The sequence below is a fragment of the Chiloscyllium punctatum genome, chromosome 13, assembly GCF_047496795.1.
Source record: "Chiloscyllium punctatum isolate Juve2018m chromosome 13, sChiPun1.3, whole genome shotgun sequence".
Lineage (NCBI taxonomy): Eukaryota > Metazoa > Chordata > Chondrichthyes > Orectolobiformes > Hemiscylliidae > Chiloscyllium > Chiloscyllium punctatum.
The window spans coordinates 80,139,909-80,166,965 of record NC_092751.1 but is presented as its reverse complement, the minus strand read 5'-3'; the positions used below and the strand labels follow the sequence as shown (position 1 = coordinate 80,166,965).

General features: G+C 47.2%; 1 protein-coding gene across 1 annotated transcript in view; it reads left to right on the top strand.

The window, feature by feature from the left end:
- Positions 1-23,694, top strand: part of LOC140484565 (fatty acid-binding protein, intestinal-like) — a 36,806-nt gene extending 13,112 nt beyond the window's left edge. The window contains exons 4-5 of the mRNA XM_072582944.1: positions 16,045-16,155; positions 23,430-23,694. Coding sequence (XP_072439045.1) covers positions 16,045-16,155; positions 23,430-23,498 — 180 coding nt within the window. The 3' untranslated portion in view covers positions 23,499-23,694. The remainder of the gene's footprint in view (positions 1-16,044; positions 16,156-23,429) is intronic.
- The last annotated feature ends 3,363 nt before the right edge of the window (positions 23,695-27,057 follow it).

The following is a 27,057-nucleotide window of genomic DNA, read 5'->3' as shown; positions in this document are numbered from 1 at the left end:
CCTCTATTTTTGATACTCCTCATAGCTTCCTAAAACATTTCTTTATTTGAGATTGTCATGAACTTGATCTTTCTGCTTTTTCTTATCCTGTCTGTTTCTGGATAATCAGGGCACTCTAAACTTGGCAGTAGCACCCACTTCCATTTTGGGGACATGTCTGCATTGTGCCGGCAGACTCTTATTTGTTCAATGTCTCTCACTGATTTCATGGAATCCCTACAGTGTGGAAGCAGCCCATTCAGCCCTCTGAAGATCATCCCACCCGCACCCACCTCATTCCCATAACCTGCATTTCCTATGGCTAACCCACCTAGCCTGCACACATTGCACGGGTGGCACAGTGGTTAGTACTACTGCCTCACAGCGCCAGGGTCCCAGGTTCGATTCCAGCCGTGGGCGACTGTCTGTGTGGAGTTTGCATGTTCTTCCCGTGTCTGCGTGGGTTTCGTCCGGGTGCTCCGGTTTCCTCCCACATTCCAACGATGTGCAGGTTCGGTGAACTGGCCATGCTAAATTGCCCGTAGTGTTAGGTGTATTAGTCAGAGGGTGGGTTACTCTTCGGAGGATCGGTGTGGACTTGTTGGGCTGAAGGGCCTGTTTCCACACTGTAGGGAATCAAATCTAATCCCCGGACACTATGCGACAACTTAGCACAGCCAACCAAACTAACCAGCACATTTTTAAATTGTTGAGAGGAAACCCATGCAGACATGGGATGTACATGCAAACTCCACATACACATTTGCCCAAGGGTGGAATCGAACCCAGGTCCCTGGTGCTGGGAGGCAGGTGCGCTAACTACTGAGCCACCATGCCACTTGGACTTGCCAGTGGTTTTCCTTCAAGTAGGTGTAATCATTTGCCAAATCGTCCCCCCGCTTTGTAAACTTTTTCTTTTCTCAGTTTAGAACTTTTAATCCAATTCTATTTGTGTCTCTTTCCATAGTGATGCTAAATCTAACTGCATTATGATTACTATCTCCAAAATCGTCACCTGCCCAGTTTCATCTCCTAAAACTAGGTGTAATCATTTCATACATGCAAACTCCACACACACAGTTGCCCAAGGGTGGAATCGAACCCAGGTCCCTGGTGCTGGGAGGCAGGTGCGCTAACTACTGAGCCACCATGCCACTTGGACTCTTCGGAGGATCGGTGTGGACTTGTTGGGCTGAAGGGCCTGTTTCCACACTGTAGGGAATCAAATCTAATCCCCGGACACTATGTGACAACTTAGCACAGCCAACCAAACTAGTTGAGTTAGAGTTCAGGAGAGATATGTTCCTGTGAAAATGAGGGATTGAAATGGGAAGATTGGGGAACCATAGATGACAGGTGAAATTGTGAGACTAGCTCAGAGGAAAATGGGTGCGTACATAAGGTCTAGGTGACTGAAGACAGACAACTCTTTGGAAGAATATTGGGAATGTAGGACCAATCTGAAATGAGGTATTAAGAGGGCTAAAAGGAGTCATGAGATATTCTTAGCAAGCAGGGCTAAGGAAAACCCTAAAGCCTTTTATTCATACATAAGGAGCAAGAGGATAACAAGGAAAAGGGTTGGCCCACTCAAGGACAAAGGAGGAAAGATATGCGTGGAGTCAGAGAAAATGGGTGAGATTCTTAATGAGTACTTTGCATCAGTATTCACTGAGGAGAGGGACATGATGGATGTTGAGGTTAAGGATAGATCTTTGATTATTCTAGGTCAAGTCAGCATAAGGTGGGAGGAAATGTTGTGTATTCTAAAAGGCATTATGGTGGACAAGTCCCCCGGTCCAGATGGGATCTATCCCAGGTTACTGAGGAAGCGAGCAAGAAAATAGCTGAGGCCTTAACAGATACCTTTGCAGCATCCTTGAAAACAGTGGAGGTCCCAGAGGACTGAGAATTGCTAATATTGTCCCCTTGTTTAAGAAGGGTAGTAGAGATAATCCAGGTAAATACAGACCTGTGAGCCTGATGTCAGTGGTAGGGAAGCTACCGGAGAAGATATTAAGGGATAGGATATATATCCGTTTGAAAGAAAATGAGCTTACCAGTGATAGGCAGCATGGTTTTTTGCAGGGTGGGTCATGTCTTACAAACCTAAATCGAAATCTTTGAAGAGATGACAAAGTTGATTGATGAGGGAAGGGATGAAGATGTCATATACTTGGACTTCATTAAGACGTTTGATAAGGTTCCCCATGAGAGGCTGATGGAGAAGGTAAAGTCACATGAGGTCCATGTTGTTCTAGCTAAATGGATAGAGAACGTGTTGGGCGACAGGAAACAGAGAGTAGTAGTGGAAGGGAGCTTCTCAAAATGGAGACCTGTGACCAGTGGTGTCCCACAGGGATCCCTGCTGGGACCACTGTTGTTTGTGATATACATGAATGATTTGGAGGTAGGTGTAGGTTACCTTGTTAGCAAGTTTGCAGATCACACTAAGATAGGTGGAGTAGCAGACAGTGAAGGGAACTGTCGGAGAATACAGCAGAATATAGATAGATTGGAGAGTTGGGCAGAGAAATGGCAGATGGAGTTCAATCTGGACAAATGTGAGGTGATGCATTTTGGAAGATGCAATTCAAGAGCGAACAATACAGTAAATGGAAAAGTCCTGTGGAGAATTGACGTACAGAGAGATCTGGGTGTTCAGGTCCATTGTTCCCTGAAGGTGGCAATGCAGGTCAGTAGAGTCGTCAAGAAAGCATACTTCATCAGACGGGGTATTGAGTACAAGAGTCGGCAGGTCATGGTGTAGTTGTATACGACCTTCGTTCGGCCACATTTGGAATACCGTGTACAGTTCTGGTCACCACATTACCAAAAGGATGTGGATGCTTTGGAGAGGGTGCAGATGACGTTCACCAGGATGTTGCCTGGTATGTAGGGTGCTGAGCTATGAAGAGAGGTTGTGTAGATTAGGATTATTTTCATTAGAAAGACAGAATTTGAGGGGGGACCTGATTGAGGCCTACAAAATTGTGAGAGGTGTAGACAGGGTGGATAGCAAGAAATGTTTTCCAACAGTAGGGGACTCAATTACTAGGGGTCACTAGTTCAAAGTGAAAGGCAAACGTTTAGGGGAGATATACGTGGAAAGTTGTTCACGCAAAGAGTGTTATCTCCCATTTTGCCCCTCTTTAAGCCAAGTTGATGTTATCACAAAGGCATTTGTTTAACTGTGCCCTGGGGTCATTGGCTTTATCCACTGTGCACCTTGTGTTTTCATATGTACCCTTCCATATCGCCGCATTTCTGCATGGTACATTTTTAAATTTCTGCTTCCTCTGCCTTTCAGAGTCTGTCTCCCATTCCCTGCTCTGAATTTGCCCACAGGTTCCCATTTCTCTGCTGTTCTAGTTTAAAGACTCTTCAACATTACTAGCCAATCTGCTTGTGAGGACATTTGTCCAAATCCTGTTCAGATGTAGACTATTGACTTGTACAGGTTCCACTTTCCCTAGAATTGGTCCAAAACCCTCAGAAATCCGAAGCCTGCCCTCATGTAACAACTTTCCAACTGTATATTCAATCACTCATTTCTCCTATTTCTGTGCTCACCAGCACGTAGAACCGGGAGGAATCCCAAGACTACTGCTTTTGAGGCGCTGCCTTCAAATCTCCTACCTAACTCCCTGAATTCTGCTTTCAGTATTTCATCCTCAGTTGCGGTTACCAGCATGGATCAGAACCTTTGACTGAACAGTCTCCCCCAGAAGAATATCTTACAGCTGCTCCATAACAACCTTTACCCTAGTACCAAGGAAGCAACATATTATCCTGGAGTCACACTGGTGGCGACAGAAACGACTATGCAATCCTCTATTACTAATCGCTCTTCTATTCTTTTCCCTCTGTCCCTTGTACAGCTGAGCTGTCCGAGGGACCACAGACTTGGCTCTGGCTGAACTTGCCTGAGGAATTTTGGGCAGGACAGTGGTTCAGTCAGCATCCAAGTAGCTTCGAAATCGACGTTTCGGGCAAAAGCCCTTCATCAGGAAGCTCTTCCAGCACCACTAATCCAGAATCTGGTTTCCAGCATCTGCAGTCATTGTTTTTACCTATGGTAGTTCAGTGGTTAGCACTGCAGCCTCACAGCACCAGGGTCCCAGGTTCGATTCCAGCCTCTGGGTGACTGTCTGTGTGGAGTTTGCACATTCTCCCTGTGTCTGCGTGGTTTTCCTCCGGATGCTCTGGTTTCCTCCCATAGTCCAAAGATGTGCAGGTTAGGTGAATTGGCCATGCTAAAATTGCCCGTAATGTTAGGTGTGTTAGTCAGAGGGAAATGGGACTGTTCGGAGGGTTGATGTGGACTTGTTGAGCCAAAGGGCCTGTTTCCACACTGTGGGGAATCTATCTAATTGTCAACCTATCTTCCCTTTACTCCCTTTATGGTCATCCATCATTCTGAGTCCATAGGTGGGGATCCACAGACTCTCCTTCAGTTTCTTACCTATTCATTCTGCATGATTAAGAAATTAACAGTCTTCAACAGGGCCTGGCTTCGCCAGTGAATGCATGGGGAATACATCGTGGATGAAATTCAACTTGGAGAAATGTGAGGTGATCCATTTTAGTAAGTATGGTGAGGAGAGGCAGTACAAGCTGACTAGGACAATGTTAAAGCACAAAAATGTGATGCTGAAGACTTATTACAAAACATGTGAGATTTTTAAAATAGAGGTACAGAATGAAAAGGTTAGGAAGCTAGGCTACACAGCTTTCAAGCCTTCGCTCAGCTCCAGATGTTGCGTTCTGAAAAGCACATTTCAAAAAGGATTTGGAGAGGGTTTCTATTTACCAGATTTTCCAGAATGGTTCCAAGGAATTTACAGTTAGGCAGACAGCTGGTGAATCAAGGATGATCCACTTCAGAGCAGAGGAGAGAGGTAGATTTGACAGAGGTGTTCAAAACTGTGGAGGGTTAAAACAAAGAAAATGAAACCGTTTCTAGTGGGTTTAAGAGTTCAGTTGATTTGAGGTGATTAGTAAAAGGACCAGAGACGGCATGAGGAAAAACTCTTATTATCTAATGAATGGTTAGGATTTGGAAAGCACTGTCTGATACAGATTCAATCACAGCCTTCAACAAGGAACTAGATACATACAGTATATGAAGGCGAAAACAAAGATGGAGGGAAATGGGAAAAGAATGGAAGTGCAATTAAACTGAGTCAATCTTTAGAAAAGCTGATGCAAACCCAATGGGCTGAATGGACTCGATGTTTGCTGGTTTTTCATGTTATCTTTGGATCCTATCAGTCTCGGCTATGGGCATTGGCAGGTTTGTAGCTCGGGTAGGGATTGTGGCTGTGGGATCAGCGGCATTCTATTGCCACATTGAAACGTTTCAACAGGAATTCCCAGCTAATTCCTCCCCTCTCCAAACCTGTTTGTTTATTGAATTGTAGATGCCATTCTAACACCCAAGCTGGTGTCCAGCTAAGATTAGGTACTTCAGACCAGACCCTGTGGTCAATTTTTTTACTCTTTGAAAACTGGGATGGTTCGACAAGAAACATTTACCTGATAATTTATGGGGAGGCAATGAAATAATGACATTGGTGCAGTGACCCAGATAATGTCCAGGGCACCTGGGTTTGAATCCCACCGTGGCAAATAGTGAAGTTGGAATTTTGAAAAATCTAAAACTAAAAATCTAATGATGACCATTAAATCATTGTCAATTGTTGTAAAAGCCCATCTGATTCACTAATGGCCTTTATGAAGGATATCTGCCATACTTACCTGGTCTAACTTACAGGACCACACATAAACATAATAGCTACAAGAGCAAGTGAGAGGTTAGAATATTGCAGCAAGTAACACACCTCCTGACTCCCCTAAGCCTGTCCACCATCTACAAAGTACAAATCAGGAATGCCTTGGAATACTCCCCACTTGCCTCAATAACTGCAGTTCCGACAAGCTTGAAACTCAACAAGCTTGAAACCATCCCGGCCAAAGCAGCCATATGATTGGCTCATCTACAACCATCTATTATCTCAGTAACCCTCAGTAGCAGCAGTGTGTACCATCTACAAGATGTACTGCAGGGATTGACCAAAGCTCCTGGGACAGCACCTTCCAAACCCACAGCTGCTTCCATCTAGAAGGACAAGGGCAGCAGATACATGGGAATACCACCAACTGCAATTTTCCCTCCAAGTCACTCATTATCCTGACTTGGAAATATATTGCCATTCCTTTAGTGTCAGTGGGTCAAAATCCTGGAATGCCCACCTTAACAACAGTGCAAATCTAATTGCACCAAGTAAATTACGGTGGTTTAGGAATCATAACCTTCTCAAGGGATGGACAACAAATATTGGACGCCCACAGCTGTGAATGAATAAATAAACCAGTTTAAATTCTTCAAATACACAAATGTATATGGCAGAATCCTGAAAAACTTGATCTATCTCACTAATTTTGGGAGAACTTTATGGGATGTCAATCAAAGCCTTTCTTATTGTTAGGACCAAATAGTCATATTGTCCAACTAAGTCCCATACGTTAAGTTGAGATTCTCACGAGTGAGCGGTGAGAGGATTACTAACAAGGATTACCAGTCTTTATCAGGTCATTAATCTTAACCTCACCTCATTAAAGTGCACTTTCCCACGCTCTCTTCTGCTGGATAGAAGCCAGATGCCAGGGATTGGTGATGGGAGGGTCAGAGTGATTTCCTGTTGAATCCAACCCATCACTTGCTCCACTGGACCTTTATCTTGGACACCCAGAACCAACATTTCGGACCACACTCCACGGGCAGTGGCTGCACACACCTCACATCCACAGATGTTGGCATTTGACGTGCACTAGGCTCTCTGCATCATCCTGGCACAACTCTGATCCAGCTGCAACATGCTACTGCACTTTAATCTTGTACCCTAGAGAGTGCCATCGCCTCTCATTGCACAAAGCGTAGCATTGCATACAGTCAGACACCCAGCTCACCGATTGGATCAGACTGCATCCCAGGGCTGATCACGTGCTCTCTTAGAACTCACGCATTCAGCTTCCCGGATGCTCACAGAACCTCTCTCTTGCCTTGACTTTGTACACCGACCTCCCCCCCCCACCCGCCCAACCCCACCCACCATCCCCCAGGCACAGCTTCAGTGTTGACAGTACTTCCATTCTGCCTTTCTGTTCAGCACCGACCTGTCAGCAGTCACCACTCAAGATGGTAAATGTGTGATGTGTGGTTCCATGATAGGTTAATCTCATACCTGCAGCATGTGACAGCAGCCCGTACAGCAAACCTGCTACATGTGCTACATGCAAATAGCCATATCTCAAAGTATAAGGAGAGTAGTCCTCAGTCAAGTCAAGGGAGACACTATTCAGTAACAGGCTGCTGGTACAGTTAGTCAAGGGCAGCCTCCAATGTCAGTTCAGGGGTTTGGCGCTGTCAATCAGACACACCGTATTCAGGGTCAGGTTCCCCTCCATGTAGGGTAAGATTCTGAATCTTGGGTAGCCCACTCCCCAACTTGGCTCTTTCCCGCCATGTTGCAAGCTGCTTTCACCTAGAAACTTCCATTCATATTTGTAGCTGGGATGCAGGCATCACTACCTGGCCCAGCTTCTATTGCTCTGCTCTTCCAGTTAAGAGTTTAGATTAGATTAGATTACATTACAGTGTGGAAACAGGCCCTTCGGCTCAACAAGTCCACACCGCCCCGCCGAAGCGCAACCGACCCATACCCCTACATCTACCCCTTACTTAACATTACGGGCAATTTAGCATGGCCAATTCACCTGACCTGCACATCTTTGGACTGTGGGAGGAAACCGGAGCACACCCACACAGACACAGGGAGAACGTGCAAACTCCACACAGTCAGTCACCTGAGGTGGGAATTGAACCCGGGTCTCTGGTGCTGTGAGGCAGCAGTGCTAACCACTGTGCCACCGTGCCGCCCAATAGCGCATTCATTGGGTTTAGAGTAACATGTAGGTCAGGCCAGGTAAGGATGGCAGATTCCCTTTCCTAAATGGTGAAACAGATGGGTTTTTACAACAATTGACTATGACTGCAACAGAGGAGCATCGGTTTTTGTGGATGCAAGCAAGAACTACAGGGAGAATGAGCAAACTGACCAAAGCATTACGGCGTAGGAGCCCTTCAGGTGAAGGGTTGAAAGGAATATCATCGTACTGAGAGATAATATCAGTAGGGGAACAGGTTTTTTTTGGATCTACTAAAATCCAGAAGGCTGTGTCAACTGGCCAGTGTAAGGTGTAAGGAGATGTCCTGTGGGATTCCTGAAGAAGGGCTCATGCCCGAAACGTCGATTTTCCTGCTCCTTTGATGCTGCCTGACCTGCTGCGCTTTTCCAGCAACACATTTTTAAGTCCTGTGGGCTGGACAGACACTGAGAATGGGAGGAGACAGATTCAATTGTCAATGTGCTTGAAGCTACCAATGACATAGGTAGGCCCAGGAAAGGCCTGTCAAGGGAGTGTGGACACCTTGGAGCTATATGGAAAAGCAAAAGCTCAAAGTTAATGATCTCTGGGTTTCTATCTTGGCCCACGAGTTAAATTGGCAGAGGTCAATAAGATCAGAGAGTGGTTTGCACAGTTCAAACACTGGTATGTGAGAAATGGGCTTTAACTCATGGAAGACTTTAAGTCATGTTGACCATTGGGATGCTCAACACTTGAAGCACACTGAGACCAGCATCCCGCTGAATTGTGTACATATTTGTAATGATTGGAACTAAGTTGACCTCATGGTCAAAGAGGTCATAGACTGGGGTTGTTAACCTGGGACTATCAGGAAACATTGGCTCACCAGTATTAACAGGGGACTTAGAATCTCCTCAGTCCAGGGGACTGACTCTGAGCTGGCTGGCCACTGTAAGTGTACAGTACACAAGTTAATAAAGGGTGACTTGGTAATGAGATACCAGCCTCAGTGCAGTTATTTCACTAATACAATAGAGTGGGCTTTGACTAAATAGGGAGGGAGAGGATTTCCTGTGACAGAACGTTTAGAAAGTTGATGATAAAGAGCAGAGCAATATTGTAGGGCAGCAGTACAGCTTACAGCAACTGAGTATAACAGGAAAGGACAGGATGTACAGAAGGATGTTGTGAAACTTGAAAGGGTTCAGAAAAGATTTACAAGGACGTTGCCAGGATTGGAGTATTTGAGCTATAGGGAGAGGCTGAATAGGTGGGAGCTGTTTTCCCTGGAGCATCGGAGGCTGAGGGGTAACCGTATAGAGTTTTATAAAATCATGAGGGGCAAGTATAGGGTAAATAGGCAAAATCTTTACCCTGGGGTGGGGGAGTCCAGAATGAGAGGGTGTAGGTTTAAGCTGAGAGGGGAAAGACTTAAAAAGGGACCTAAGGGGCAGCTTTTTCATGCAGAGGGCAGTATGTGTATTGTGTATGTGCATGTAGTATGAGGATAGTAGGTGCCAAAGGAGGTAGTGGAGTCTGGTACAATTGCAGCATTTAAAAGGCATCTGGACAGGTATATGAATAGGAAGGGTTTAGAGGGATATGGGCTAAGTGCTGGCAAATGGGACTAGGTTAGGTTTGGATATCTGGTTGGGATAGTCAAATTGGACCGAAGGGTCTGTTTCCATGCTGTACATCTCTATGACTCTGAGTAAGAATGCACCACTAAGTATGATTGTTGTAGAAAAATAACATTAAGGAAAAATGGAGAAAGAGGGTTTGTGTGGAAATTTGTGTGAAGATTTAAAACTTCAAAGCTTCTATGATAAAATTTGAGGTGATAGGAAAGTATTCAGCCCTGTTGACAGTACAGAGTTCTGCTAACATCTGGGGAACAGTGTCAAACTGGAAGTGCTGTCTCACAGACTCAGCAAGTAACAGCCTGACATTGTCATACTCACAGAATCCTGCCTCACAGATCGGTTCAGTGGGATACAATCTTGTGGGAGCTACCCTGGGAACCCTCAACATTGAATCCATACCCCATGAGGGCTCACGATGTCAGTTCAAACATGGGCATGGACACTTACTGATTACCACAAACTGTAACAATACCCCCCTCCTTCAGCTGATGTATCAGTACACCTCCATGTTGAATATCACATGAGGAAGGACTGAGGGTGCCAGGGTGCAGAATGTCCATCGCCAAGAGTGGCTTGACAGCACCACTAGAAATTGCGTTGGTCAAGTTGTAAAGGATGCAGCTGCTAGACTGGGTTTGTGGCCAGGTAGTGAAGAAACCAAGAAGAAAGAAATACGTACTAGACTCTCCAATCTGCCTGTAACATATGCTTCTGTCCATGATCAAAAAGGTAGAAGTGACCATGGCATAGCCCTTGTGAAGACAAGGCCTTATCTTCACATACTTTCTATCATTTTGTGTAGCCCTGTCTAACTGGAATAGACCTCCAACGGACTTAGCAACTCAAAATGTTCAACGAAAACAGATTTCAGTTAACACACTTAGAAAGCAAGATTGGAACAAGTCAACAATGCTTTAGAAAAGGAACATCCTGTTTGACAAATTATTAGAATTTTTTGACAATGTCACTCGGACAGTACATAAATGAGAGCTAGAAGATGCAATACGCTTATATTTCTAAGAAGCATTCAATAAGGTGCCACACAAATGTTTAATACATAAGGTAAGGGCCAATGACGTTGAGGGTGGTATATGAGCATGGATAGAGGATTGATTATCAGGAAGCAGAGGATGACATAAACGGGCCATTCTTAAGTTGGGGGAGAAAGTGAGGACTGCAGATGCTGGAGATCAGAGCTGAAAATGTGTTGCTGGAAAAGCGCAGCAGGTCAGGCAGCATCCAAGGAGCAGGAGAATCGACGTTTCGGGCATAAGCCCTTCTTCAGGAATGAGGAAAGTGTGTCCAGCAGGCTAAGATAAAAGGTAGGGAGGAGAGACTTGGGGGAGGGGCGTTGGAAATGCGATAGGTGGAAGGAGGTCAAGGTGAGGGTAATAGGCCGGAGTGGGGTGGGGACGGAGAGGTCGGGAAGAAGATTGCAGGTTAGGAAGGCCATGCTGAGTTCAAGGGTTGGGACTGAGACAAGGTGGGGGGAGGGAAAATGAGGAAACTGGAGAAATCTAGTTCATCCCTTGTGGTTGGAGGGTTCCTAGGCGGAAGATGAGGTGCTCTTCCTCCAGCCGTCGTGTTGATATAGTCTGGAGATGGAGGAGTCCAAGGACCTGCATATCCTTGGTGGAGTGGGAGGGAGAGTTGAAGTGTTGAGCCACGGAGTGGTTGGGTTGGTTGGTCCGGGTGTCCCAGAGGTGTTCTCTGAAACGTTCCGCAAGTAGGCGGCCTGTCTCCCCAATATAGAGGAGGCCACATCGGGTGCAGCGGATGCAGTAAATGATGTGTGTGGAGGTGCAGGTGAATTTGTGGCGGATATGGAAGGATCTCTTGGGGCCTTGGAGGGAAGTAAGGGGGAAGGTGTGGGCACAAGTTTTGCATTTCTTGCGGTTGCAGGGGAAGGTGCCAGGAGTGGAGGTTGGGTTGGTGGGGAGTGTGGACCTGACAAGGGAGTCACTGAGGGAGTGATCTTTTCAGAACGCTGATTGGGGAGGGGAGGGAAATATATCTCTGGTGGTGGAGTCCGTTTGGAGGTGGCAGAAATGACAACGGATGATACGCTGTATATGGAGGTTGGTGGGAGGGTCGGTGACGACCAGTGGGGTTCTCTCCTGGTGGCGATTGGAGGGGTGGGGCTCAATGGCGGAGGAGCGGGAAGTGGAGGAGATGTGGTGGAGGGAATCGTCGATCACATTTGGGGGGAAGTTGCGGTCTTTGAAGAAGGAGGCCATCTGGGTTGTACGGTATTGGAACTGGTTCTCCTGGGAGCAGATGCGGCGGAGACAAAGGAACTGGGAATATGGGATGGCGTTTTTACAGGGGGCAGGGTGGGAGGAGGTGTAGTCTAGGTAGCTGTGGGAGTCGGTCGGTTTATAGTAAATGTCCGTGTTGATTCGGTTGCCCGAGATAGAAATGGAGAGGTCTAGGAAGGGGAGGGAAAAGTCTGAGACGGTCCAGGTAAATTTGAGGTCAGGGTGGAAGGTGTTGGTAAAGTGGATGAACTGTTCAACCTCCTCCTTCTTAAGTTGGCCATTGTAACAAATGGAATGAAACAAGGATTATTGCTGACAAAATCATCATATGAATGATGTAGAGATGAGGCAGAAAGTCAGCCAGCTAACTGTGCAGACAGTATAAGGCAAAGTGGGGATGTAAACTACAAGGAGACAGTATATAAAGAGATATAGACAGGTTAAGAGAATGACCACAAGATGGCAGAAGTGTAGGAGTTTGAGGTTATTCAGTTCGGTTCTAAGAATAAAGGAGCAGATTTATTTTTAAAAGGTGTGAAACTTACAGATGTGACTGATCAGATGTTCTTGGTTTTGCTCATAAAAGGAATACAGAAAGTTATATTTAAGTACAGAAAGCAGTGAGGAAAGCAAATAATATTTATTGCATATATTGGATGGAGTAGAGATATAAATAAGTACTGCAACAATTGTACAGGTTTTTTTTTCATTTACATAAATAAATTGGATGTGAGCATAAGAAGTATAGATAGTAAGTTTGCAGATAACACCAAAGTTAGAGGTGGAGTGGACAGAGAAGAAGGTTACGTCAGATTACAATGGGATCTTGATCAGATGGGCCAATTGGCTGAGGAGTGACAGATGGAGTTTAGTTAGATGTGAAATGGTGCATTTTTGGGAAAGCAAATCTTAGCAGGACTTATACACTTAATGGTAAGGTCCTAGGGAGTGTTGCTGAACAAAGAGACCTTGGAGTGCAGGTTCATGACTCCTTGAAAGTGGAGTCGCAGGTAGATAGGATAGTGAAGAAGGTGTTTGGTATGCTTTCCTTTATTGGTCAGAGTATTGAGTACAGGAGTTGGGAGGTCATGTTGCAGCTGTCCAGGACATTGGTTAGGCCACTGTTGGAATATTGTGTGCAGTTCGGGTCTCCTTCCTATCGGAAAGATGTTGTGAAACTTGAAAGGGTTCAGAAAAGATTTACAAGGATGTTGCCAGGGTTGGAGGATCTGAGCTATAGGGAGAGGCTGAACAGGCTGGGGCTGTTTTCCCTGGAGCGTCAGAGGCTGAGGGGTGACCGTATAGAGTTTTATAAAATCATGAGGGACATGGATAGAATAAATAGACAAAGTCTTTTCCCTGGGGTCAGGGAGTCCAGAACTAGAGGGCATAGGTTTCAGGTGAGAGGGGAAAGATTTAAAAGAGACCTACGGGGCAACGTTTTCACGCAGAGGGTGGTATGTGTATGGAATGCGCTGCCAGAGGATGTGGTGGAGGCTGGTACAATTGCAACATTTAAAAGGCATCCGGATGGGTATGTGAATAGGAAAGGTTTGTAGGGAAATGGGCCGGGTGCTGGCAGATTAGGTGAGGATATCTAGTTGGTGTGTATGAGTTGGATTGAAAGGTCTGTTTCCATGCTGTACATCTCTATGACTCAATGTAGTTTAATCTACAGGCAACAGATGGCTATTTGTATCTGCAATGGCTGTCTGAGCATTTTAACTTAGTACCAATCTGATGTGTTTTTCCCATAACCATCAGTTACATAAAGCCTTCTTGAAGGCTAAAATTGAACCATCACACTTACAGGCTGTGCATTCTCAACCCTAATTACTGACTGTGTGTGAAAACTATTTTCTCATTTGCTTCTTTTGCAAAACACTTTAAAACTGTGCCCTCTCTATCCACTCTGTCCACACTCCTCGTGAACTTTAAAATTTCTGTCCAATTTCCTCTTAGCCTTCTCTCCTAGGAAAACAGCCTCAATGTTCTGTCTAATTGAAGCGTTTCATCGATGGAACTATCCTTGTAAACCTCATCAGCTCTCTTTCTGACCAATCACACCTTTCCTGTGGTACCCAGAAGTGGTCACAATACTCCAGCTGAAGTGTCTTATATAAATTCAACATCACCTCCTTGTTCTATACTTCTCATCATGAAGCTTAGAACACTCTACGCTCTATTAACTGCTCTCTATCTGTTCTACCAACTTTAATCACTAATGTGATATTGAGCCAGGTCTCTCTGCTTCTCCACACCCTTAATAATAACACACTTTATTTTATACTATCTCTCCATGTTCTATATACCAATATGCATCGCCTCACAGTCCCCCACATTGAACCTTATCTGTCACCTAGCCACCCATTTCACCCACAAGTCAATGTCCTTTTCAAGTTCTACACTGACCTCATCACAGCTTACAATTCTCCCCAAGTTCATTGAATCATACAGTACAGAACAGAGCCTTTGAGACTGTACTGTTAAAGCTGTGCAAGTCTAAGTTATCAGGGCAGGGCCCACAGACTTGAATGTTCTGACATTTCCAGTGCTCATCCAAGTACTTTTAAAGGTTGTGAGAGCATCCTCCTTAACTACCCACCCAGGCAGTGCATTCCATACCCTCACGATCCTCTGGGTGAAAATGATTTTCCTCAAATCTCCTCTAAACTTGCTGCCTTTCTTCTTAAGTTATGATTCCTTGTATTGACCCTTCTGCTGCTTTCTAGTCATCCTGTCCAGACCCTTGATAAATCATATACACATCAATCAGTTTCCCTCTCAACTTTGTATGTTCCAAAGAAAACGATCTGAGCTTATTCAGCCTCTCTTCATAGTTAACATGCTCCATCCCAGGCCACACTCTGTGAATCTCCTCTGCATCCCCTTCAGTGGAATCACAGAGACCAGAACTGCACACAGTTGTAGCCTTACCAAAGTTCTGTACACCTACAAATTTACCCTTGGTCTTATAATCTCTACCTCAACTGATAAAGCCATGTGTCCCACGTGCCTCCTTAACTACCCTATTAACTTGGTCTGGTGCCTTCAGGGATCTGTGGACAAGCACCCCAAGAGCCCACTGTTTCTCTGAGCTTTCTAATTTCCTGCCATTCACTGAGCACTCTTCTTTCTAATAGGATCCCTACGGTGTGGGAACAGGCCATTCAGCCCAACAGGTCCACACCAACCCTCTGAAGAGTAACCCACCCAGTCCCATTTCCCTACCCTGTTACTCTACATTGCCCCTGACTAATGCACCTAAGCTACACATCCCTGAACACTACAAGCAATTTTACATGGCCAATCCACCTAACCTGCACATCTTTGGATTGTAGGAGGAAACCAGAGCACCCGGAGGAAACCCACACAGACACAGGGAGAATGTACAAACTCCACACAGACAGTCGCCCAAGGCTGGAATTGAACCCAGGTCCCTGGCGCTGTGAGGCAGCAGTGCTAACCACTGAGCCACCCTTAGATTTTTTTCCTTATTTGGTAGATTTGTTTTGTTCCTTCTTTCAAAGTACACCACCTCACATTAATCAGGGTTAAATTCCATCTGGCCACTGATCTGCCCACCTGACCAATCCATTCACGCCACCTTGTAACCTTCTTGAACACCATCAACCACCTGGCCAACCTTCATGTCATCCATAAATTTACTTTCATCCCTCCCCCATCTATATTTGCAAATTTTGAGATTGTCCATGTACACCAAGTTCTACATCATTTAGATACATCAGCAAAGGGCTCAATACTGATGCCTGGGGAACTGCACTACAAGCCTCCCCCCAGCCTGAAGAATGCCCATTGGCCATTATTCTCTGTTCCTGATGCTCAGCCAGTTTTGTATTGATGTTGCTAAGATCCTTTTATTTCATGACCCATAAATTTTATCATAAATCTGATGTGAGGCACTGTTTTGAATGTCTTTAGAAAGTCCATATACGCCACATTAACACCTTTGCCCTCATCACTCCCCTCTGGCTACTTCTGTTAGCCCTTCAAAACACTGCAGCAAATTCATGACACACCTTTCCTTAACAAATCCGCGCTGAATCTTCCGAATCAATCCACATTTTTCCATATCAGTGTTAACTGTATCCAGAATAATTGTTTCCAGACATTTCCCCACCACCAAAATTAAAATTACTGGTCTGTAATTGACTGGCAGTAATCCGAGACCCCAGGTCACTCTGAAAAAATTCCTTCTTTTACCTTTTCAGGGAACGTTTAGTCTCATCAAGTCAAACCGTCTAGAGGGACATTTTAAAATACTTCCTGATGGAAAGGACTTCATCATAATCAGAGAAGCTGAGGGAGATAAATTGGAGCAGGTGGGTAAGGGAGAATGAAAGAATCACAGAGTGAACCTGTTTGGGACATAACAGGATAGATTTAAGGTGGGTATTGGGTGTAAAAAGGGGTAGATGATGGTGGAGGTGATGGCTAGTGGTAATTTCATTGGAACAATAATCCAGACACCTAGGTAATTAAGTGGGACCCATGTTCGTATTCCACTATAGTGGATGGCAAAATTTGAGCTCTTCTTAAAAATCTAGAATTAAACATGTTTGATGATGACCATGCAATCCCTGGTGATTGTCATAAAAACTCATCTGGTTTCCTGAAGCTGTTTAGGGAAGAAAATCTGCCTCCTTACCTGATTTCGCATGTATGTGACTCCAGCCTTTCAACTGCCCTCTGAAATGGCCCAGCAGACATACCAATTTCCGGAAAATCTCAAAGAATGAAACCAGATGAACCACCTAGGTTTAATTAGTTTAATGGGGTTACAGATTGTGAGTGATATTGGGGAGTTTAATGGAGTACACTGTGTGAGAAGGTAGGGAGTCGAATGGGAAGAGTGTGTGTGAAAACAATGGCGAAAACAGCCCCTGTCACCTGTCCCTCTTATTAACATCTGGAAGCTTATGCCAAAATTGAGAGAGCAGCCTCACAGAGCTGTCAGCCACATAGTCATAGGCATAGAATTATACCTGACAAAACCCACACACTGCCATGACCAACCCTGGGTATGATTTGTCCCAAAGTAACATAGACCCAGCATTGGTGTTAGTACAGTGGTATACTGTACATTCACTGTACCCGATCCAGCTCCCCACTCTCTCACCCACTATACCCATCCAACACCCCACTCTCTCTCACACTATACCCATCCAACTCCCCACTCTCTCACACACCTCACCCATCCATCTCCCCACTCTCTCACACTACACCCATCCAACTCCCCACTCTCTCACACTACACCCATCCAACTCCCCACTCTCACACACTATACCCATCCAGCTCCCCACTCTCTCACCCACTATACCCATCCAACACCCCACTCTCTCTCACACTATACCCATCCAACTCCCCACTCTCTCACACACCTCACCCATCCATCTCCCCACTCTCTCACACTACACCCATCCAACTCCCCACTCTCACACACTATACCCATCCAACTCCCCACTCTCTCACACACCTCACCCATCCATCTCCCCACTCTCTCACACTACACCCATCCAACTCCCCACTCTCTCACACTACACCCATCCAACTCCCCACTCTCTCACACTACACCCATCCAACTCCCCACTCTCACATACTATACCCATCCAACTCCCCACTCTCTCACACTACACCCATCCAACTCCCCACTCTCTCACACTACACCCATCCAACTCCCCACTCTCTCACACTACACCCATCCAACTCCCCACTCTCTCACACTACACCCATCCAACTCCCCACTCTCTCACACTACACCCATCCAACTCCCCACTCTCTCACACTGTACCCATCCAACTCCCCACTCTCACACACTACACCCATCCAACTCCCCACTCTCTCACACTACACCCATCCAACTCCCCACTCTCTCACACACTACACCCATCCAACTCCCCACTCTCTCACACTACACCCATCCAACTCCCCACTCTCTCACACTATACCCATCCAACTCCCCACTCTCTCACACTACACCCATCCAACTCCCCACTCTCTCACACTACACCCATCCAACTCCCCACTCTCTCTCACACTACACCCATCCAACTCCCCACTCTCTCACACTACACCCATCCAACTCCCCACTCTCTCACACTACACCCATCCAACTCCCCACTCTCTCACACTACACCCATCCAACTCCCCACTCTCACACACTACACCCATCCAACTCCCCACTCTCTCACACTACACCCATCCAACTCCCCACTCTCTCACACTATACCCATCCAACTCCCCACTCTCTCACACACCTCACCCATCCAACACCCCACTCTCTCACACTACACCCATCCAACTCCCCACTCTCTCACACACCTCACCCATCCAACACCCCACTCTCTCACACTACACCCATCCAACTCCCCACTCTCTCACACACTATACCCATCCAACTACCAATACTCTCTCACACACACGATACTCGTCCAACTCCAACCCTCTCACAATCTGTATCCAACTCCACACCCTCTTACAAACTGTACCCTATTAATCTCCCCACCCTGTCTCATGCACTGTAACCATTGAAACCCCATCCTCTCTCACACATTGTACCCCTTTAAATTCCCCATCCTCTCTCATACAAAATATTCATAACTCCCCACACTCTCACACACTAACCATTCAACTCCACACCCTCTCACAAACTGTACCCCATTAAACTCCCCACCCTCTCTCATACACTGTAACCATCCACTCCCCACCCTCTCACACACACTGTCCCCTATTAAACTCCCCACCCTCTCACACACACTGTCCCCATTCAACTCCCCACCCTCTCACACACACTGTCCCCATTCAACTCCCCACCCTCTCACACACACTGTCCCCATTCAACTCCCCACCCTCTCACACACACTGTCCCCTATTAAACTCCCCACCCTCTCACACACACTGTCCCCATTAAACTCCCCACGCTCTCACACACACTGTCCCCTATTAAACTCCCCACCCTCTCACACACACTGTCCCCATTAAACTCCCCACCCTCTCACACACACTGTCCCCTATTAAACTCCCCACCCTCTCACACACACTGTCCCCAATAAACTCCCCACCCTCTCACACACACTGTCCCCATTCAACTCCCCACATTCTCACACAAACTGTACCCCATTAAACTCCCCACCCTCTCTCACACACTGTCCCCTATTAAACTCCCCACCCTCTCACACACACTGTCCCCATTCAACTCCCCACATTCTCACACAAACTGTACCCCATTAAACTCCCCACCCTCTCTCACACACTGTCCCCTATTAAACTCCCCACCCTCTCACACACACTGTCCCCATTCAACTCCCCACCCTCTCACACACACTGTCCCCATTCAACTCCCCACCCTTTCACACACACTGTCCCAATTCAACTCCCCACCCTCTCACACACACTGTCCCCTATTAAAATCCCCACCCTCTCACACACACTGTCCCCTATAAAACTCCCCACCCTCTCACACACACTGTCCCCTATAAAACTCCCCACCCTCTCACACACACTGTCCCCATTCAACTCCCCACCCTCTCACACACACTGTCCCCCATTAAACTCCCCACCCTCTCACACACACTGCCCCCCATTAAACTCCCCACCCTCTCACACACACTATCCCACATTAAACTCCCCACCCTCTCACGCAAACTGTCCCCTATAAAACTCCCCACCCTCTCACACACACTGTCCCCATTCAACTCCCCACCCTCTCACACACATTGTCCCCCATTAAACTCCCCACCCTCTCACACACACTGCCCCCCATTAAACTCCCCACCCTCTCACACACACTATCCCACATTAAACTCCCCACCCTCTCACGCAAACTGTCCCCTATTAAACTCCCCACCCTCTCACACACACTGTCCCCATTCAACTCCCCACCCTCTCACACACACTGTCCCCATTCAACTCCCCACCCTCTCACACACACTGTCCCCATTCAACTCCCCACCCTCTCACACACACTGTCCCCTATTAAACTCCCCACCCTCTCACACACACTGTCCCCTATTAAACTCCCCACCCTCTCACACACACTGTCCCCTATTAAACTCCCCACCCTCTCACACACACTGTCCCCTATTAAACTCCCCACCCTCTCACACACACTGTCCCCTATTAAACTCCCCACCCTCTCACACACACTGTCCCCTATTAAACTCCCCACCCTCTCACACAAACTGTCCCCTATTAAACTCCCCACCCTCTCACACACACTGTCCCCTATTAAACTCCCCACCCTCTCACACACACTGTCCCCATTAAACTCCCCACCCTCTCACACACACTGTCCCCCATTAAACTCCCCACCCTCTCACACACATTGTCCCCCATTAAACTCCCCACCCTCTCACACACACTGCCCCCCATTAAACTCCCCACCCTCTCACACACATTGTCCCCCATTAAACTCCCCACCCTCTCACACACACTGCCCCCCATTAAACTCCCCACCCTCTCACACACACTGTCCCCCATTAAACTGCCCACCCTCTCACACACACTGTCCCCCATTAAACTCCCCACCCTCTCACACACATTGTCCCCCATTAAACTCCCCACCCTCTCACACACACTGCCCCCCATTAAACTCCCCACCCTCTCACACACACTATCCCACATTAAACTCCCCACCCTCTCACGCAAACTGTCCCCTATTAAACTCCCCACCCTCTCACACACACTGTCCCCATTCAACTCCCCACCCTCTCACACACACTGTCCCCATTCAACTCCCCACCCTCTCACACACACTGTCCCCATTCAACTCCCCACCCTCTCACACACACTGTCCCCTATTAAACTCCCCACCCTCTCACACACACTGTCCCCATTCAACTCCCCACCCTCTCACACACACTGTCCCCTATTAAACTCCCCACCCTCTCACACACACTGTCCCCTATTAAACTCCCCACCCTCTCACACACACTGTCCCCATTAAACTCCCCACCCTCTCACACACACTGTCCCCTATTAAACTCCCCACCCTCTCACACACACTGTCCCCTATTAAACTCCCCACCCTCTCACACACACTGTCCCCTATTAAATTCCCCACCCTCTCACACACACTGTCCCCATTAAACTCCCCACCCTCTCACACACACTGTCCCCATTCAACTCCCCACCCTCTCACACACACTGTCCCCTATTAAACTCCCCACCCTCTCACACACACTGTCCCCTATTAAACTCCCCACCCTCTCACACACACTGTCCCCTATTAAATTCCCCACCCTCTCACACACACTGTCCCCATTAAACTCCCCACCCTCTCACACACACTGTCCCCATTAAACTCCCCACCCTCTCACACACACTGTCCCCTATTAAACTCCCCACCCTCTCACACACACTGTCCCCATTAAACTCCCCACCCTCTCACACACACTGTCCCCATTAAACTCCCCACCCTCTCACACACACTGTCCCCATTAAACTCCCCACCCTCTCACACACACTGTCCCCATTAAACTCCCCACCCTCTCACACACACTGTCCCCTATTAAACTCCCCACCCTCTCACACACACTGTCCCCATTAAACTCCCCACCCTCTCACACAAACTGTACCCCATTAAACTCCCCACATTCTCACACACACTGTCCCCATTCAACTCCCCACATTCTCACACAAACTGTACCCCATTAAACTCCCCACATTCTCACACACACTGTCCCCATTCAACTCCCCACATTCTCACACAAACTGTACCCCATTAAACTCCCCACATTCTCACACACACTGTCCCCATTCAACTCCCCACATTCTCACACAAACTGTACCCCATTAAACTCCCCACATTCTCACACACACTGTCCCCATTCAACTCCCCACCCTCTCACACACACTGTCCCCATTCAACTCCCCACATTCTCACACAAACTGTACCCCATTAAACTCCCCACCCTCTCACACACACTGTCCCCATTAAACTCCCCACCCTCTCACACACACTGTCCCCATTCAACTCCCCACATTCTCACACAAACTGTACCCCATTAAACTCCCCACCCTCTCACACACACTGTCCCCCATTCAACTCCCCACCCTCTCACACACACTGTCCCCCATTCAACTCCCCACCCTCTCACACACATTGTCCCACATTAAACTCCCCACCCTCTCACACACACTGTCCCCATTCAACTCCCCACATTCTCACACAAACTGTACCCCATTAAACTCCCCACCCTCTCACACACACTGTCCCCATTCAACTCCCCACCCTCTCACACACACTGTCCCCATTCAACTCCCCACCCTCTCACACACACTGTCCCCATTCAACTCCCCACCCTCTCACACACACTGTCCCCTATTAAACTCCCCACCCTCTCACACACACTGTCCCCATTCAACTCCCCACCCTCTCACACACACTGTCCCCATTCAACTCCCCACCCTCTCACACACACTGTCCCCTATTAAACTCCCCACCCTCTCACACACACTGTCCCCATTCAACTCCCCACCCTCTCACACACACTGTCCCCATTCAACTCCCCACATTCTCACACAAACTGTACCCCATTATACTCCCCACCCTCTCACACACACTGTCCCACATTAAACTCCCCACCCTCTCACACACACTGTCCCACATTAAACTCCCCACCCTCTCACACACACTGTCCCACATTAAACTCCCCACCCTCTCTCACACGCAATATTCGTAACTCCCACACTCTCACACACACTGTCCCCATTCAACTCCCCATCTTCTCACACATTGTACCCCATTAAACTCCCCACCCTTTCTCACACACTCTACTCATATAACGCCTTGCCCTCCTTCAGGATCTGTAGCCCATTAAACTTCCTACCCTTTTTAACACACTATACCCATCCAACTCCCCACGGTCTCTCACAATCTGTACCCCATCCAACTCCCCACCCTCTCTTACAATTTGTTCCCCATTAAACCTGTACCCTCTCTCCTCATGCATGCTATACCCCATCCAGTTCTCTAGCCTGGTAAACATAAAATATCTTTCCCCAAAACCCTGAGTTTATGCTGGTAGTCTTCACCTTTCTTCCGGTTTTGGCCCTTTGTTCCTGTTCAATGACCTGTTGTTATCCATCATGGAAATTCCGACCAGTCCTCTTTTCCCAGATACTGACAGAATTCCACCGTGAACGTTTTCCTCTGGGATCAGTCTGTTGATAGTTCAACAATGCAGTCTATGTCTCTGGGGCATTCGCACCAGCAGAGTGAGTCTGTCTCTGAGCCCATTCCCACCCAGAGTGAGTCTGTCTCTGAGCCCATTCCCACCCAGAGTGAGTCTGTCTCTGAGCCCATTCCCACCCAGAGTGAGTCTGTCTCTGAGCCCATTCCCACCCAGAGTGAGTCTGTCTCTGAGCCCATTCCCACCCAGAGTGAGTCTGTCTCTGAGCCCATTCCCACCCAGAGTGAGTCTGTCTCTGAGCCCATTCCCACCCAGAGTGTGTCTGTCTCTGAGCCCATTTCCACCCAGAGTGAGTGCCTGTGAGCTCATTCCCACCATCCGGGGGTATGCTGATACTTATTTGGCTTTTTAAGAACCGACTTTTAATTCCCTGCTGTTTTAAAATTCTTTCCCCTAAAACGTAGATCATTAAGATTGCTGGACAGGAATCCAAAAGAGTCTTCAAGAAACAGTGTACATCCCCCAAGAGCTGAGAGGATTCTGTTTTGTGCAATTGATCCATTCGATCTACAATACACACAGCGTCGCATTTCACATTGGAGCTGATTGTGAACACTCTGCATTAGGACAGGCTTTATCAGCTCACTTGAATGATGGAAATTTTAAGTATGTTAATCCTTTCATAATCATATAACCAAGTTTAACCAATAAAGTAGAAAGAAAATGTCACTCAATCTTCTTTTAAAAGAGTCAGCTTTGTGGCAGTGGCAGTAGTTTTGCCTCTGGATTTACTGTGTCCTTCAAAGACTTGCACCTTAATCCTTGTTCTGAGATTGGGGCCCCTGACTTACCAAGGGCGCATCCAACCACACCCCCACATTGCATCTGCACCCAGTGTGCAACAAAATTTATGGCGAGGTGGCCAATTCATGTTCAGAGCGCCAGCCTGCCCTCCGGTTAAAGACAGTGGGTGCGCTTCCAATGCCAACAGGCTAATGGTGGGAGCTTTAGTAAAGCGGGCTGCCAGTGTGAGAGCTGTAACAGAGAGGATGTCTCAAGAATATTTAAATGGTGTACATTTAGTGTCCAGCTGCCCACTTGAGTCACACCAAGCCAGGATCTGCGCCTCATACTATTGTTCTCGAACCGCTACATTCAGGACATGACCCAAAGGAAAGGGCAGCTTATCCCTGCATCAGAGACCCTAGGTGTTGGGAGGTGTTGGTGGACATGTTCATAGAATCCTGACATTGGCCTGGAGAAACAGGCCATTTGGCCCAACAGGTCCACAAAGGGTAACCGACCCACATCCATACATTTAACCCCTGACTCATGCACTTACCCCATACATCCCTGAACACTATGGGCATCTTAGCGTGGCCAATTCACTTAACCTGCACATCTTTGGTTTGTGGAAGGAAACTGGAGCACCCGGAGGAAACCCACACAGACACGGTCAGAATGTTCAAACTCCACACAGACAGTCGCCCGAGGCTGGAATCGAGCTATGGTCCCTGGCGTTGTGAGGCAGCAGTGCTAACCACTGAGCCACCATGCCACCCTGTGTTGGTAGAGAGATGGACTGTACCTTTGCAACTTAACACCACAGAAGCCACAAAAGCCAGACTCAGCCAGCCTGGACCTGACTTGCATTCCAGGTCAGTGCTGTGTCCAGGTGCAGCAGTGCAGGAAGAAGGCCAATGATCTTCTGCATTCCACACAATTATGTGCCACCATCTGAGAGCTCACACTCAGTGGGCTACCACTCACTCTAACTCTGGCACTGTGCAAACCTCGCCCCAGCAATCACGGATTAGAACACTCATTGTATCATGTATCATGTTGACTCTAAAGAGATGGTGTCGGGGGGGAGATGGAGTTCAGATTTTGGGGACATTGGGGCCAGATGTGGGACCAGTACAAACGAAACAGACATCATGAATTTATTCACCGAGCCGGTGTGTTTTTTTTCTGCAAACCTTTTGTCGGCTCGCTAGGTGACATCATCAGTGCATCTTTGATAAGGTGTTGGTGGTCTGTCCCACCTGGTATTTATATGTCTCTGTTTGTTGGTACTTCTAGTTGGGTATCTGTGTGGTTTGTAGACAGGGTCCAGTTCAATGCGTTTATTGATTGAGTTTTGGTTGGAGTGCTGGGTTCACAGAACTCTCTGGTGTGTCTCTGTGTTGCCTGTGCTAGGATGGTTACATCATTCCAGTTGAATTTGTGTCCTTTGTTGCCTGTGTGGTTGGAAATGAGAACGTGCTGGTCATGTCTGGCAGTGACAGGCTGATTTACGTACTCTTGAATGGTCAGTTTTCTCCCAGTTTGCCCTATGTAGTGTTTTTCACAGTCCTTGCAGAGTATCTTGTCGAGAGCGTTTGTCCTGTTGGATGTGGGTGTTGGGTCTTTAACCTTTGTGAGGAGCTGGTGTAAGGTGTTGCCGATCTGTGGGCCACGAAGATTCCCAGGGGTCTGAGCAGTTGGATGGTTATCTCTGGTATGTCTTTGATGTATGGTATGGTCACTATCGGGTCTGGTCATGTAGGGTTTGCTTCTTTGGGCTTGTCCTGTAAGTACTGTAGGATAATGCTCATGGGGTACCTGTTTCACTTAAATCCCTTGAATAGGTGTTCCTGTTTTGCCTCCTGGTGTTCTGGGTTGTTGCAGTGTGTCCTTGCCCATTTGAATAGTATTCTTCTGTAGTTCCATTTGTGGGTGCTGGGGTGTTTTCTGTTATAGTTCAATATCTGTTCAGTATGGGCGTTCTTCCTGTACACACTGGTCTGGAGTTCCCCGGTAGATGTGTGTTCCACTAATATATCCAGCAAGGGGATTCTGCTGTTGTTTCCCTCTTCTTCAGTGAACTTTATTGAGGATGATATTGATATGGTGGTAGGTTTCTTCCAGTCGTAGAGTCATAGAGATGCACAGCATAGAAACAGACCCTTCGGTCCAACCCATCCATGCCAACCAGCTATCCCCACCCAATCTAGTCCCACCTGCCAGCACCCAGCCCATATCCCTCCAAACCATTCCTATTCATAAACCCATCCAAATGCCTCTTAAATGTTGCAATTGTACCAGCCTCCACCACGTCCTCTGGCAGCTCATTCCATACACGTACCACCTTCTGCGTGAAAACGTTGCCCCTTAGGTCTCTTTTATATCTTTCCCCTCTCACCCTAAACCTATGCCCTCTACGTCTGGACTCCCCGACCCCAGGGAAAAGACTTTGTCTATTTATCCTATCCATGCCCCTCATAATTTTGTAAACCTCTATAAGGTCACCCCTCAGCCTCCAACGCTCCAGGGAAAACAGCCCCAGCCTGTTCAGCCTCTCCCTATTGCTCAAATCCTCCAACCCTGGCAACATCCTTGTAAATCTTTTCTGAACCCTTTCAAGTTTGACAACATCTTTCCGATAGGAAGGAGACCAGAATTGCATGCAATATTCCAACAGTGGCCTAATCAATGTCCTGTATAGCTGCAACATGACCTCCCAACTCCTGTACTCAATACTCTGACCAGTAAAGGAAAGCATACCAAACGTCTTCTTCACTATCCTGTCTACCTGTGACTCCACTTTCAAGGAGCTATGAACCTGCACTCCTAGGTCTCTTTTTTCAGCAACAATCCCTAGGACCTTACCATTAAGTGTTTCAGACCTGCTAAGATTTGCTTTCCCAAAATGCAGCACCTCGCATTTATCGGAATTAAACTCTATCTGCTACTTCTCAGCCCATTGGCCCATCTGGTCAAGATCCTGTTAATCTGAGGTAACCTTCTTCGCTGTCCACTACACCTCCAATTTTGGTGTCATCTGCAAACTTACTAACTGTACATCTTATGCTGGCATCCAAATCATTTATGTAAATGACAAAAAGTAGAGGACCCAGCACCGATCCTTGTGGCATTCCACTGGTAACAGGCCTCCAGTCTAAAAAACAACCCTCCACCACCACCCTCTGTCTTCTACCTTTGAGCCCGTTCTGTATCCAAATGGCTAGTTCTCCCTGTATTCCACGAGATCTAACCTTGCTATTCAGTCTCCCATGGAGAACCTTGTTGAACACCTTACTGAAGTCCATA